The sequence below is a fragment of the Dipodomys ordii genome, unplaced genomic scaffold, assembly GCF_000151885.1.
Source record: "Dipodomys ordii isolate 6190 unplaced genomic scaffold, Dord_2.0 Scaffold38, whole genome shotgun sequence".
NCBI classification, from domain to species: domain Eukaryota; kingdom Metazoa; phylum Chordata; class Mammalia; order Rodentia; family Heteromyidae; genus Dipodomys; species Dipodomys ordii.
This window is the reverse complement of record NW_012267254.1, coordinates 6044549-6057728: the sequence shown is the minus strand read 5'-3', so window position 1 is coordinate 6057728 and position 13180 is coordinate 6044549. Positions and strand designations below refer to the sequence as shown.

Genomic DNA, 13180 nt, shown 5'->3' with positions numbered 1-13180 from the left:
TAAGCCAGGTTCACAGAAACATAGGTCCCATGGTTTTCCTTATTTGCAATAACTAGTATATGTCTGAGACAAGCAGAAACAGTCAGATAAGTTGATGTTAGGCGAAATGAACCCCAAGATAAGGATTCAAATGTTTTTTCTTTCTTGCTATTGTTTCTAACATATTTATAAGATGATTTCTTTGTTGCTTTGTATGTCCCTCTCCAACAGTATAACTCCTGTTTTCACTGTATTTGATGTTTGTATAATTTGTGGAGGGGAAGGGAAAAAATTGTTTAAATAGGGATACAGGTGGACCCATTACAACAATGAGATGTACAAGACATTATGTAGAAAAATGAACTTCACAACTTTGGTGCGGGGGGAGGGAGGGGGCTGGGGGACTGTGGGGGATAGGAAGGGATGTTAAGGGGAAACAAAGGAAGAGGCAGCAATGCTTGATAAGAAATGTACTCATTACTTTGCTCGTGTAATTGTAATCCTTCTGTATGTTATTTTCACAATAATAAATAAATAAATAAGAATATATGAAAAAATGATATTTTGGAATGCTGTCCTGAACTGGAGGCATGGCTCAAGAGGTAGACTGCTTCCCTAGCATGTACAACAACACCCTGAGTTTAATTCCCAGTACTACAAAAAAAGAATAACTTAGGTATAGTCATTCCAAAATGTACACTTATCACTTCATCATTTGTAGTTGGGTAACAGTTCATGCCGGTAATCCTAGCTACATGGGAGGCTGAGATTGTTGGCATCATAGTTCAAGTCCCAACTGGGCAGTAAATAAAGTTTGTAAGACCGCTTCTCAACAAAAAGCAGGACTCAGTGGTATGTGGCTGTTATCCTAGCTACTGGGATTCCTGATGGAAGTGGTTCATGCTCAGAGGCACACCCAGACAGGAAGTGAGACAATGTCACAAAGAACCAGTGAAAGCCAGCCCAGGCAGGGAAGTTTATAAGACACTTATCTACAATAAAGTACTCAGAAAAAGCTGGAAATGAAGCTGTGGCTCAAGTAGTAGAGCACTAGCCTTGAGCATAGAGAGGCTGAGGGACAGAGCCCAGGCTCTGAGTTCAAGCTCCAGGACCAACAACAAAAAAAGTAAAAATCAGAAGTAGAGGGGCAGCTCAGCATCAAAAGTGCCTGCTTACCAAGAACAAGGCCCTGGGTTCAAATGCCAGTACCACCAAAAAATTTGTATTTGCAAACAAGTAAATAAAAATAACCTTCCTCAATAAAAGAAAGAAATGCTTTCCTACCTGGGGACAAGGTTGGGGAGTGGGAGGATATCTCAAGAGATATGGAGCTTAGTTTGGTCTAAACAGGGATGATATGATGAAGTTGTCACACAAAGAATCCAATGATTGCAGAGTTTGGGAAGTTCTGTCAAGGAGAATCAAGGAAATGCAGACAACAGGCCAGCAGTGACTGAAAGACGAGAAAGACTGCTCAGTAGATCTACAGTTCAGCCCAGATCTCCTCATCCAGCAGGGGCTCCAGCACCACTCATCCAGCCCCTCAGACTTCTAGAAGATGATTAGTGCCATGAACACAACAGATCAAGATCTGAGGCTTAAAAAGCTTACTCTTCATATCTGCAGATATACCACAAGAAGTGTGGGATGGCAGAAGCCCAAAGGACTGTAGCCTCCCCCTTGGAAGGATGAGGATAGGCTGCTGTAATGATATTCTTCCTCCATTCACAGACCTCTCCAGGGCAAAGGGACAAGTGGAATCTTCTCTAGGGAAGGGAAGTCTAGAATTTAGGAGTTTGGGCCAATCTGAATTCAAGGCTTAGCTGTTACTTACTAACTAGGTATAGGGATTGAATCCAGTCTTGGGAACATGAGGCAAGTGCTCTACCACTGGGCTACTTTCCCAGCCTACCTTGTTGGGTTACTTTAAAGTTACTTAACTAACTTAAGCCTCATTTTCCACATCAAAAGATGGGGATCATAGTGCTAGTTCTATAGGGCTTTCGTAAAGATGTAATAGACTAACATGTTAGCACAGCCTCCAGCATAAATGCCCATTTGTACTATCCTTCAACTCTGTTTTCATTACTTCAAGGCCCATCTAGTTAATATAGTGTACAAAAATACCTAGCTCTGCCACTTATTGGTTGCATGATATCAGGTAAATTATACGCAAATGTGTTTATTTTCTGTAAAATTAGAATAGTGGTCTAGTAATAACACTTGGGATCATTGAGAAGTAAATAACACATTGAGTTTCTAATAATGGTAGTAGATGGTAGTTATTTGACCTTTCTATAATCTTCAGGGTACTGAGCTCAAAACTGGGTACAAAGGCCATTTACATGCATATCTGCAGTTTCTTCTGTGGCCCAGAATCAAGCTTATTAGGCTCCCAGGAGGTATTCGGCTTCAAGGATTGACTGAGGATGTCAGATCTTGTGCTCAAAGAGGCTAGTAATAGAAAAGTCCTCCTAAGGAATTCAGGCCAGGGGCTGGGAAGGTGGCTCAGTGGTAGAGAACTTGCCTTGCATGCCTGAGGCCCTGAGTTCGATTCCTCAGCACCACATAAAGAAAAAAGCCAGAAGTGGCGCTGTGGCTCAAGTGGTAGAGCGTTGGCTTTGAGCTGAGGAGCTGAGGGACAGCATTCAAGCCCAGAGTTCAGGCCCCACGACCAGACCCAAAAAAAAAATGCAACTCAGGCCAGCCATAAATCTTCTCAGTTTGTAGTGGAAGGATCATTCCTGAACACAAGACTTCCATTGGGCAACTCTCTTGGACCTTCAGGGGAGGCCAGACTCAAGACCAAATAGTTCAAGTCCAGTTCACAATGAGCCATCTTCCCCTTCTCCTCCCATCAGGGCAGGCAGCTGAGGGCACTGATATATGCCTGCTGAACATTCTTCCCTCTCAGTTACTGGCTATTATGTCTCATAACTGTTAGTATTATCTCCACCTTTGGTCCTCAGCTCCACCCAGACCTGAGCTCCTCCCAGCCCTGGAGTTCCTGCCATACAGCTGGCCCCTCCCTCTCTCCAACCAAACCCACCTGAGCTCCCATCTACCTCACTTCCTATCCCCAGACCCTGCTGCTACCTAGATAGTGGAGGCTGCCATGTGCTCTCTCTCCGGGGGAAATATGGCTCCTTTAACAAACCTTATAATAATCTTTCTCCTATGCCTGCCTGCCTCTGTATGGTCCCCTGGCATGGATGTGATGGATACTTTCAATAATCCTACCTAATACCACCTCAGACAGGTTCCAACCAGCTCCCTAAAGTCCTCCACACACTCTCTCCAACCACCTTCAGCCTCTATGGCAATGTGGTCTGATACATGGCACTGCCAGTTGCCTTTCAATTTCTCACTCATTGAGCTCCCCACACAGGCTTTTCACAGAAGTGGAGGCTGCACATGGCCCATTGGAGGCCAAGGGCATTGAAACAAAAGCTCCAAAGTTTTTTCTAAGGGAAAAAAGCATACTGATCACCATAGTTACAGCAGGGCCCAACATCTCCCTTCCCCCTCCCCCACCCCTGCCCCATGCACCAGTCAGGAAATTCAGGATGAGGTATGAGGTTTCCAAGCTGGGAAAAGAAGTAGCTCCCTCAGCTCTCCTTCACAATAGAAACCACCTTCACTTCTAACACAAAAGGTGGCCACATCTTATTCAGCCAACAACACAATCAAGTGGGAAGGAACTGCCTCCCCTCTAGACCCAGCCAAGACTCCTCCTCCAGGAAGGACCTTAATAAATGGAATTCTATAGTACTTGATATGTAGGCTTCACCTTTTCCTATAACTTCACAGTGACCAATATAGCATTTGTATACCATTGCCTCTGGGACCTGCCAGGGATAGCGTCAGAAAGGCAGAAAGAGCCCCTGGGCAATGGTCCTCACAAAGAGACAGCCAATTTGACTGTGGGAACCTGGCAAGGCAACTTCCTGACTTTCAGTGCTAAAGAAATCCCACCATCAGTTCAACCTAAGTGCAGGGGTCTAGAGAAAGATTGAAGAGATTTAAGTTTAAAATAAAACTCAATAACCACCCCTATGTCAACCCTCTGTATACCTAAAATGGACAGCTCACCAGCACTGTTAATCCAAAATGGCAAACAATCCTAAAGTCATTGTTTCTCAATGAACTTAAAAGGCAATGAGGTCAGCAACAATTTCTCCTAATGTTAACTCTAGTGTGAGTGTAGTCAGTATCCAGTAAGGATTTATTGAACGGTAAATAAATGAGAGACTAATTTCACTCAAATGACATTTGCAATTATTCAGATTTCCCTTTCTGTCTATATCTGCTTAGCAGAGAAGCAGTAGCTTATGCTGGAACTCTGGACTCTAAGTCTGTGTATGCTTGATTTCAATTTTGGCTTGAAGAGTAACTCCTTATGTGGACATGGGCAAGTCATTGTACTTCTTTTGGAAAGGAATAGAGGGAGAGGGAGAGTAGCAAGGGAAGCAGGGAGGGGGAGAGAGACAGGGAGGGAAGGAAGGAGAGAAAATAAGAGAGGACCAGCAAGCAGTATGGACAACATCAATAGGTATCAATATGTCAACTATGATTAATATGCTCCTTTTGGCCCTGTTTTTCAACAGAGATTATATGTTCTTACAAATAATCATCGTTATCTCTTATTTGGGCACAAAATACCAAGTCGGTAAAGCCAAATAGCTGTTGATATGTAGCCAAATAGATGGGCAATAACTGGCAGCAAAGATGGTGGTGGGAAAAGGGGCTTAAAGAAAGCAAAGGGGGCATGGATGTCAAGAAGGTAATTCTACTCAACAATCCAGAATTCTAAAATGACTTCTAAATCAAGGGTGCTCCCATGTCCATGGTAAAGTGTGAATTCTATGTTCTCATGCATTAATTAGTTTAAAAAAACATTTAATATTAAAAGAAAAACAGATAAAGGACTTGGACAGATAGTCTAAAGAAATACGAATGACAATGTGTGTGTGTGTGTGTGTGTGTGTGTGTGTGTGTGTGACAGAGAAGAGGCAGAATGTGCAAGCTCAACAACGAAAAAGACTACACTACACTGAACTACAAGTTTACAACTATTAAATTACTGTATCAATGCTTAAATAAGATGGATTGAGACAGGCTTTCTGATAAACTGCAGCAGAACAAGCTGAACAGGTTTTCTGTAAGGCAATTGGCCTTATCAAGAGTCTTTTTTATTTGTTTATTTATTTATTGCCAGTCCTGGGGCTTGAACTTAGGGCTTTGGCACAGTCCCTGAACTACTTTTGCTCAAGGCTAGCATTCTACAACTTGAGCCACAGCACTACTTCCAGCTTTTTCTGTTTATGTGGTGGTACTGAGAAATCAAACCCAGGGCTTCATACACGCTAGGCAAGCACTTTACCACTAAGCCACATTCCCAGCCCATCAAGAGTCTTTAAAAAAGCATTCCCTTTGACTCACTTCCATTTCTAGGAATACATTCTAAAGATGTAATCACAAGATATGCTCATATATAAGGAAGTTTACCACAACACTATTTATAATAAAAACTGGAAACTTCTAAATGTCTGACTCTAGGGGGAAGGGGTTTTGTTCATGTTATAGAATCATTAAGTATTTTCAAATAGTTTCTGATGATATGGAAAATGCTGTTAAAATGAGATTTTAAAAACTATACTTGTAATTGAATTCTTGCTATGTTTAAACATATACATGTGTAGAAAACAAGAATAACTGAGGAAAGACAAAGCAGCAATGCTTATGTGCATATATATGATAAATGATATCATATATAGGAACTCCAAGATATGGAAACAAACTAGTTATTATGTCTTGGTGATAATATTATGGGTGATGGTTTTTAATCCCCTTACTTTCCTATACTTTAATAGTTTTTAACAATGAAATATATTTGGGATTTGGTTTTAGGTCTCTTTTTTTGCTGATAACAGAACTTCAACTCCTGGCTTGCACTTGTTCAGTTTCCTTGGTCATAGTTGTCACTCTACCACTTGAGCCACAACTCCAGCCTGGCTTTTTGCTGGTTAACTGGAAATGGACTTTTCTGCCCAGGCTTACTTCCAACTTTGATCCTTAGATATCAGCCTCCTGAGTAGCTAGGATTATGGATATGAGCCACAGACACTCAGCAGTAAGTTATGTTTTTGTTTTTTGCCGGTTATGAGGCTTGAAGTCTGGGCCTGGGTAACTGTCCCTGAGCTTCCTTTGCTTAAAGCTAGTGCTCTGCCATTTGAGCCACAGCACTACTTCAGGCTTTTCCTGGGTAGTTTATTGGAGATGAGAGTCTCATGGACTTTCTTGCCTGGGCTGGCTTCAAACTGCAATCCTCAGATCTCAGCTTCTTGAGTAGCTAGGATTACAGGTGTGAACCATCAGCACCAGTATATGTCTTGGTTTGTTCTTAATTTAAAGCACACCAAAGATGTAAATGGAGAGAGAAATATTCTTTTTTTCCCTCTAAGCTTTTCAGATACTTCAAAATAAAAAATAACCTCTGAGGTAATTTGGTCCAGTGGTTCTCAACTCTAGCAATCCCAATGTTCCCTTGCTACATAATATTTTCTTATGCACCATTTGCCACCCTGAAATGAACTTCAGAATTAAATCTACTTATACTTTCAAGAACAGCAATGATATACAATCATCTTGCATTATCCATGGGGGATTGGTTCCACTGTTCCCCAATCCTTTTCAAGAATACTGACATCTGCTGATATCAAGTTCTTTATGTAAAATGATACAGTATTTGCATGGAGTAATATGCATACCCTCTTATGTAGTTTAAATCATTTCTCCAATAATTATAATATATAATTCAATGTAAATCCTATGTGAATGGTTTATACACTGTATGGTTTAAAAATGATGAAAAAAATGTATATATTTAGTACAGATGAAAATTTTAGGGTGCCAATATTGGGTCTTGTACTCAGGGCCTCAAGCTCTCTCTTAGCTTTATCACTCAAGGCTACCACTTGAGCCATAGCTCTTCTTTTAGCTTTTTGGTGGTTAATTGGAGATAAGAATCTTTGGAACTTTCCTGCCCAGTTTGGCTTCAAACAGATCCTCAAATCTCACTCTGCTGAGTAGCTACCAATGAACACCTATACTTGAAATTTTCTTTGGTTGGTTGTGGGGCTTGAACTCAGGGTCTGGGTGCTGTCCCTGAGCCTCTTTGTGGTCAAGGCTAGAGCTCTACCACTTGAAACACAGTATACTTCTGGTTTTTGAGTGGTTTATTGGAAATAAGAATCTCACAGGGACTTTTCTGCCCAGGCTGGCTTTGAACTGCAATCCTCAGATCTCAGTAGTTAGGATTACAGGTGTGAGCCACCAGTGCTGAACTTATACATGTGATTAAGAAAAATATTTCCTTGGATATGGAGCTGTAGTTGAAGTGGTAGAATGCTAGCCTTGAACAAAAAGAAGCTCAGGGACAGCATCCAAGCCTTGAATTTGTTCCAGGGCCAACAAAAAAAATCTTCCACACTAAGGCAAGTTAAATCTATGGATATAGAACCTACAGATGTGGAGGGCCAATTATACTAATTGTACCATAGGGGAAAACAAAAAGAAAATTATTTAAGATAACATGTATTTCAATATACAAATACCTAGGAAATATAATAAAACCTATAATAAAGTATGGCAGGCTTCCACCTATCTATAGAATCAGTTAGATGCAATCACTAAAAACAGACTAGATGCAATCTCTAAAAACAGACTTACATAGGCAGGTTGTATTGGCAACTTATATATCCATGAATGCTGGCAAGTGGCATGATTTTCCAAAGTTATGAAGAATTCAGTGAATTCCCCAATTTACACAGCTGTTGCATTCCTCAAAACCCAGTATACAGTAATATTATAAGATCATTGTGTTTATGAAAATCTAGGCCAGGCTAAATTTTACCAATTTTTTCACCTATATTCTTGTTGTATAGGACATCTGAAAATTTTACAGATACAGATTTATGCTTCCCATTCTTTCATATTTATCCAAAACATGAAATTCACCATTTTGTGTGTGTGAGTTGGGCTTGCATCCTTTAAAACTGAAGATAGTCAGAGCTCGAGTCCTTGAAGCTATTGCTAAAATCTATCACCTAAAAGCTACAAGAGATTCCTAGAATGTATTCTCAAAAGTGATGCAAATGCTTTTTGCATTATTGGAATCATGGCTCTTCTTTAGTAGCATTAAATGAAAATAAATTATTTTTAAAAATATACTGATCCCTTGGTGACTTTCCTTAACTTGGCTTCCCCTTCAGGAGCAGGAAATGACCTGAGATAGAAGAACAGGGTCAGGCTGGCCATGGGAGCAAAATGCCAGGTCACCACTTGAGCCAATCCAAATGGTTCCAGAGTAGAACCAGATAGAAGACAGGTCCCTCTTCTCTGGCCCACTACACTGAGCTCTCTCAAATGAAGGGGATCAAAAGGTAGAGGAGGGGCCCAACCATTCACACTAGGCACAAGAAATGAGGCAGAAGCACAAAGAAACAGACAGCCCTGTATTTCTAGAACCATTCAAGTCTCCTTAATTAATTGGCTTCCCCCCGAAAGAAAGTTTTCTTTATTAAGAAATACCAGAGAGTGAAAAAACTCCAACACATACACATTTGTAGGCTCACACAAAAGTGCAGAGATTTACATATTAAATTGCATTAAGTCAGAAAATAGATTTAAAAACAAAATACTTTTTCCCAACAAGGTAAAGAGATTTGGTCAGTAGGAAAAGGGGTCTTAGGGGTAAAGGCAGGATGGTCAGAACAGAAAAATGAAATTTAGCTGCTATAGAAATAGAATCCACATCTAACCCCACCCCGCTCCTGGGGAAAATGCAAAGGGGGAGATGATGACCTTAGCTAGGGCCAGGAGGACCCCAGAGTCAAAAGAACATAAATTCCAACCACTCCCAGAGGTCTTGGATCTGGGCCAACTATCCTGGCCTGGGGAAGTGGGGTGGGTACATAGGAAACATGAGGAATGGGGAGGAAGGGGAGAGTTGGAGAGAGTGGCAGCCATTGAAAAGATCAAACAATATATGACCTTTTTCCCTGGGGAAAGATCATTCCTTCAACCTCTCCTCTGATTAGAGCTCAGACTAGGGTATATGGGATGAATGGGGCAGATCTTAAGGCCAAGGTCTTGAAATACCAAGAATTATGAAGTAAAAGAGAGCAAAGAATAAAGCAGAAATTTAACAATATCATTTTGCATTAGAAATAAGAGATTTCTATTTTGATCCTTCCCATCAGAAAGAGAAAGCTCTTTTGACTAGTCTAAAGGACAGCAAATGAGTAGCTGAGGTAAATAGAGGGAGGAGAGAATGCCATCCTGGCCCAGGAGAAATGGACTCAGACAGAATGGACTGGCAACTCGAAAGGGGTTCAACATGAGTGACAGGTTGACTGAAAAAGCAAGTAACTTCCACAGTCTCCAGGCTTGGTCTTATTATGAGCTAAAATATAACTCAGAGAACAAAAGTGACAGAGGCAGAAATAGAATGAGAAAGAGAAGCAGACAGTAGATGAATCTGAGTCAAACTCCCAGTTTCTCTTCCAATACTCCCTCCCCCCTCTCTCTTTCTCTCTCTCTTTCTCCTTTCTTCCCTCTCTTCCTCCCTCCCTCCCCCTTCCCCCCTCATGCTAAACTCAAATTCTACTACAAAGAAAACCGGAAGACACAAGAGAAAATTTGGGAGCAGCCAAATTTCACCAATTCCAATTAACTGGGAAGAGTAAGATAGAAGTTGGTAAGGAGTCTTGATAACAGACCATTTGAAAAGAAATATATACTATCACTTGTAAAGATCACTAATGAAGTATTTCCAAGGTGAGGACCTAGTGAGCCTTTTTTAATAATCAAGTTTTATTTGCAATTAACAGTGTCCATCAACCTAAGAACTTTTCCTAAACAATTATAATCTCTCTACCACCTGATCTTGTTCACACTGTATATTGCTTCAAAGTTCTTTCTTCATAGTCAAGAATAAGATAAACTTCGGCCCAGAATATGTTACAGATCAATGGAAAGTTTGAGAGCTATCTCTCTAACCCAAAGGTACCCTGGAAAATGAAAGTATGGATAGTAACAAGCAACCCCTTCCAACCCCCGCCCCCCACCCAACACACAAACACATTCACAACCCCGTGGTGGTTCTTGAAATGGAAGGGGAAGGAGGAGGCAGGCAATTTGCATTAGACACAGTTTAATCACCTTCAAATAGATTAAAAGTTCTGGTTTACACCCGCGCCCCACCCCCAACCCCCGTAAATCATCCAGACAGGACCCTGGCTTAGAAAGAGAAAAACACAGGTACTCTAGGAAATATAGCCACATATAATACATAAATCTTCTTCCCTGAAATAGTGCAGGTCCTGAGCAGAGCTGACCGGGGGGGGCCACAGCATACCCCCAGGGTGAAGTGGCTCTAGGACTCTGCCGGTGGAAGTGCTGGAAGAGTGGGGCTTGGAGGAAGCCCCTAGTGTGGTTACCATTGCCCGAGGTGGGCTGAGGCCTTGGAGTGGATTACCCGGGAGGGCAGCAGTGCTGGGCTTTCCCTCACTCAGCCGAGGCTTAATGGAAGTACTGGTTAACCTTTTTTTTTTCAGGGGACATAGAGGGAGAGGAGAGGAGAGCCTCTCTGTGCCTTGGTTTCCCCATTTGTGCATTTAGGACCATTGCAGGCCTCACACAAGGAATCTGAGGGGGTAGTGTTTAAGTGAGCACTTGAGCTTCCTCTGAGGAAAAGGAATACCAAAGCTCAGACTTTTATTACTGCCATTCCAGCTCCTAATGGGAGCAAGAGTCAAAGGAATAAAAGTAAAGTGGGCTAATGAGAAAGGAAGAGAGATGAGACAGAGTATGAGGGGCTATGCTGTTGGCATCGTATCAATTCTTATTGAGAATAGCACAGGTATTGAAGTTTCTGGAGAATCTACAAGAAATGTAAATACTGTTATCTGTACTACAACTACTTACATATATCTAGTGGGGAAGAGTGAGGATTGGATGTTAGAAAGTTGATGAGGAGAAAGAAGCTACACGAATAAATATAAGTAGAAGGTACCTGCTCTATTCCTAAAAGGACTGGCTGGCAATGCTTGCATTTGTGGCCAGAAGAATCCTCCAACCTCATACTTCAACCATCATCAATGCTAAAGGAACAAGAACCCAATTAGGATTCCCTGGCCGGAGGTCTCTGAGACTGCCTCTGGACTCAGGACATGCACCAGCTTAAAAGGATTTGAGGCAGTCTCAAGAATCTTTAGCCCCAGAATGAGACCAATGACCCCCAAGCAGGAAAGCTGAGATCTGAAGGGAGGAAAGGGGAATTCAGGGAGGTGCCATGACCAAGGCCATGGAAAACCAGTGCCAGGGCCTCAGAGACCCATTTGTACAGTTGTCAGAGGTGACTGACATCTTCTGCCACTGCCTTGAGTCCAGAAATTTCAAAAGCTTGCAGCAAGAAAATGCCAGTGTGCAATTGGGTGATTAAAGACCAAAGAAAAACAGTAAAAGCTTATTTGTTCTGTCTCAGATTTATCTTCTCCCCTGAACTCTCTCATAGCCCTAATTAAACACAAACAAAAGTCTCTTCCATAGATAGACTACTTCTCAGCTTCAGTTGCCTCCTGTGGTGGCTCTGGGGGCTCTGGAGGTGGCATCTCTTCCGGAGTGCTGGTGTCCTCTGGCATCTCATTGGAGTTCATGTGATCTGTTGAGGCCTGAGAAGGAAAAAGATAAGATGTTCAACACAAGCTCTGTTCCAAAATCCAGTGCAGAAGTCACAGACACTCAAGTCTTCCTCTGAAGCCTTTGAAGAGAGTGATACTAAAGATGTGCAGCTATTGTTGCCAAACTCAGACCAAAGACCAAGATATCATCTTCTCAGCAAAATACACCTGAAGCTTATTTGAGTTATTTCTTTAAAACTGTCCACAATATTCCTGAAAATTGAGAGGGAGGGAGAGAGGAGGGAAGGGGAAGGGGAGGGGGAAAGGAAGAGGGAAAGGACTGGCTCAATATATGTCAAAAATGAGTAAGTATTAATCTATTTCAAGGACACAAAGCACTAAAGGCAATGTCAGGGGACACGCAAAGCCAAGGAAGCTGGAGAAATTAGGATACAAAGCTGTCTAATTCTATTTCTAAGAAGTAATTGTAATCTATATGTTATCATTAATTCAGTCATAAATCAGGAACACTTACTGGGCTCTGTGGCAAAAGGCTGCTGCTGGTCTCTTGAGTACTAGGAGGTCGACTTCCACTGTCCTCCAATGGTAAAATACCCCTCCGATCCAGCACACTGAAGAAGACAAGAGAGTTAATCAGGGATTTGCCACTGGCTTTCACTCTTCTTCCCATACACAACCATGCTGTGTATATTGAAAAATCTAAATATATATTTGGTAAATCTTCTTAGCACACATCTCCTATCTTCCATTCATTTTTTTGTTCTACAAACCAGTGACTGTCACATTAACTAAAGAACAAACAAATGAAATAAGAATGAAAGACCATCCCTTCAAAATAACCAGCCCATGGCCTATGATTCCATGTAGACAATGGTACCATGTAACAATCCCTAGGAAATCTATTTGACAACATGAAGCCCCGCTCAGAAATGCCTCAGACCAGGTAACAGGATGGGATTGAATGGTTTGTGCCAAGAATCCCAGGACTTTTTAGACCCTTAAGTACCTGGGGGGCAAGGGACCACACAGAACTTCACAGCAGTTCTTTACAATGTTGCCATGACTGTAGGGATTCTGGACACGATTCTTCCCTGTCCAAGATCCTTTGATCTGCAAAATAAAAGTCAAAGCTTACATTTTAAAAAAAATGACGCTGAAGAAATTCACGCACCATGGGATGATGAAAAAGTTCAGGAGGTGGATGTGGCAATAACTACAATAGTGTGAATGAATTAAATGTCAACAAACAGTATATTCTAAAATGACTAAGATGGTACATTGTGCATATTTTATCACAATAAAAAGAAACACATGAAGACAGAGGGATAGAGTGGGTGAGATTAATTGAAATATATTGTAAATAGGTAAGAAGATGTCACACATAGCTAGCAAGATCAATAGAAAGCCCACGAATTGGGAGAAGATCTTTACTAGCCATACAACGGACAAGGGTCTCATATCTAAAATATACTTGGAACTCAAAAAACTAACCCCCC

General features: G+C 41.5%; 1 protein-coding gene across 3 annotated transcripts in view; it reads right to left on the bottom strand.

Moving 5' to 3' along the window:
• Nucleotides 1–9627: 9627 nt before the first annotated feature.
• Nucleotides 9628–13180, bottom strand: part of Zdhhc9 (zinc finger, DHHC-type containing 9) — a 43799-nt gene continuing 40246 nt past the window's right edge. For 2 of the 3 annotated variants that reach the window (XM_013018166.1, XM_013018167.1), the window contains exons 8-10: nt 12691–12794; nt 12199–12295; nt 10597–11714 (exon numbers count right to left, since the gene is read on the bottom strand). In XM_013018166.1, the coding sequence (XP_012873620.1) occupies nt 11598–11714; nt 12199–12295; nt 12691–12794 (318 nt within the window). In that variant the 3' untranslated portion in view covers nt 10597–11597. Of the gene's footprint in view, nt 11715–12198; nt 12296–12690; nt 12795–13180 lie in introns of all 3 variants that reach the window. The other variant, XM_013018168.1, reaches the window with a different exon arrangement.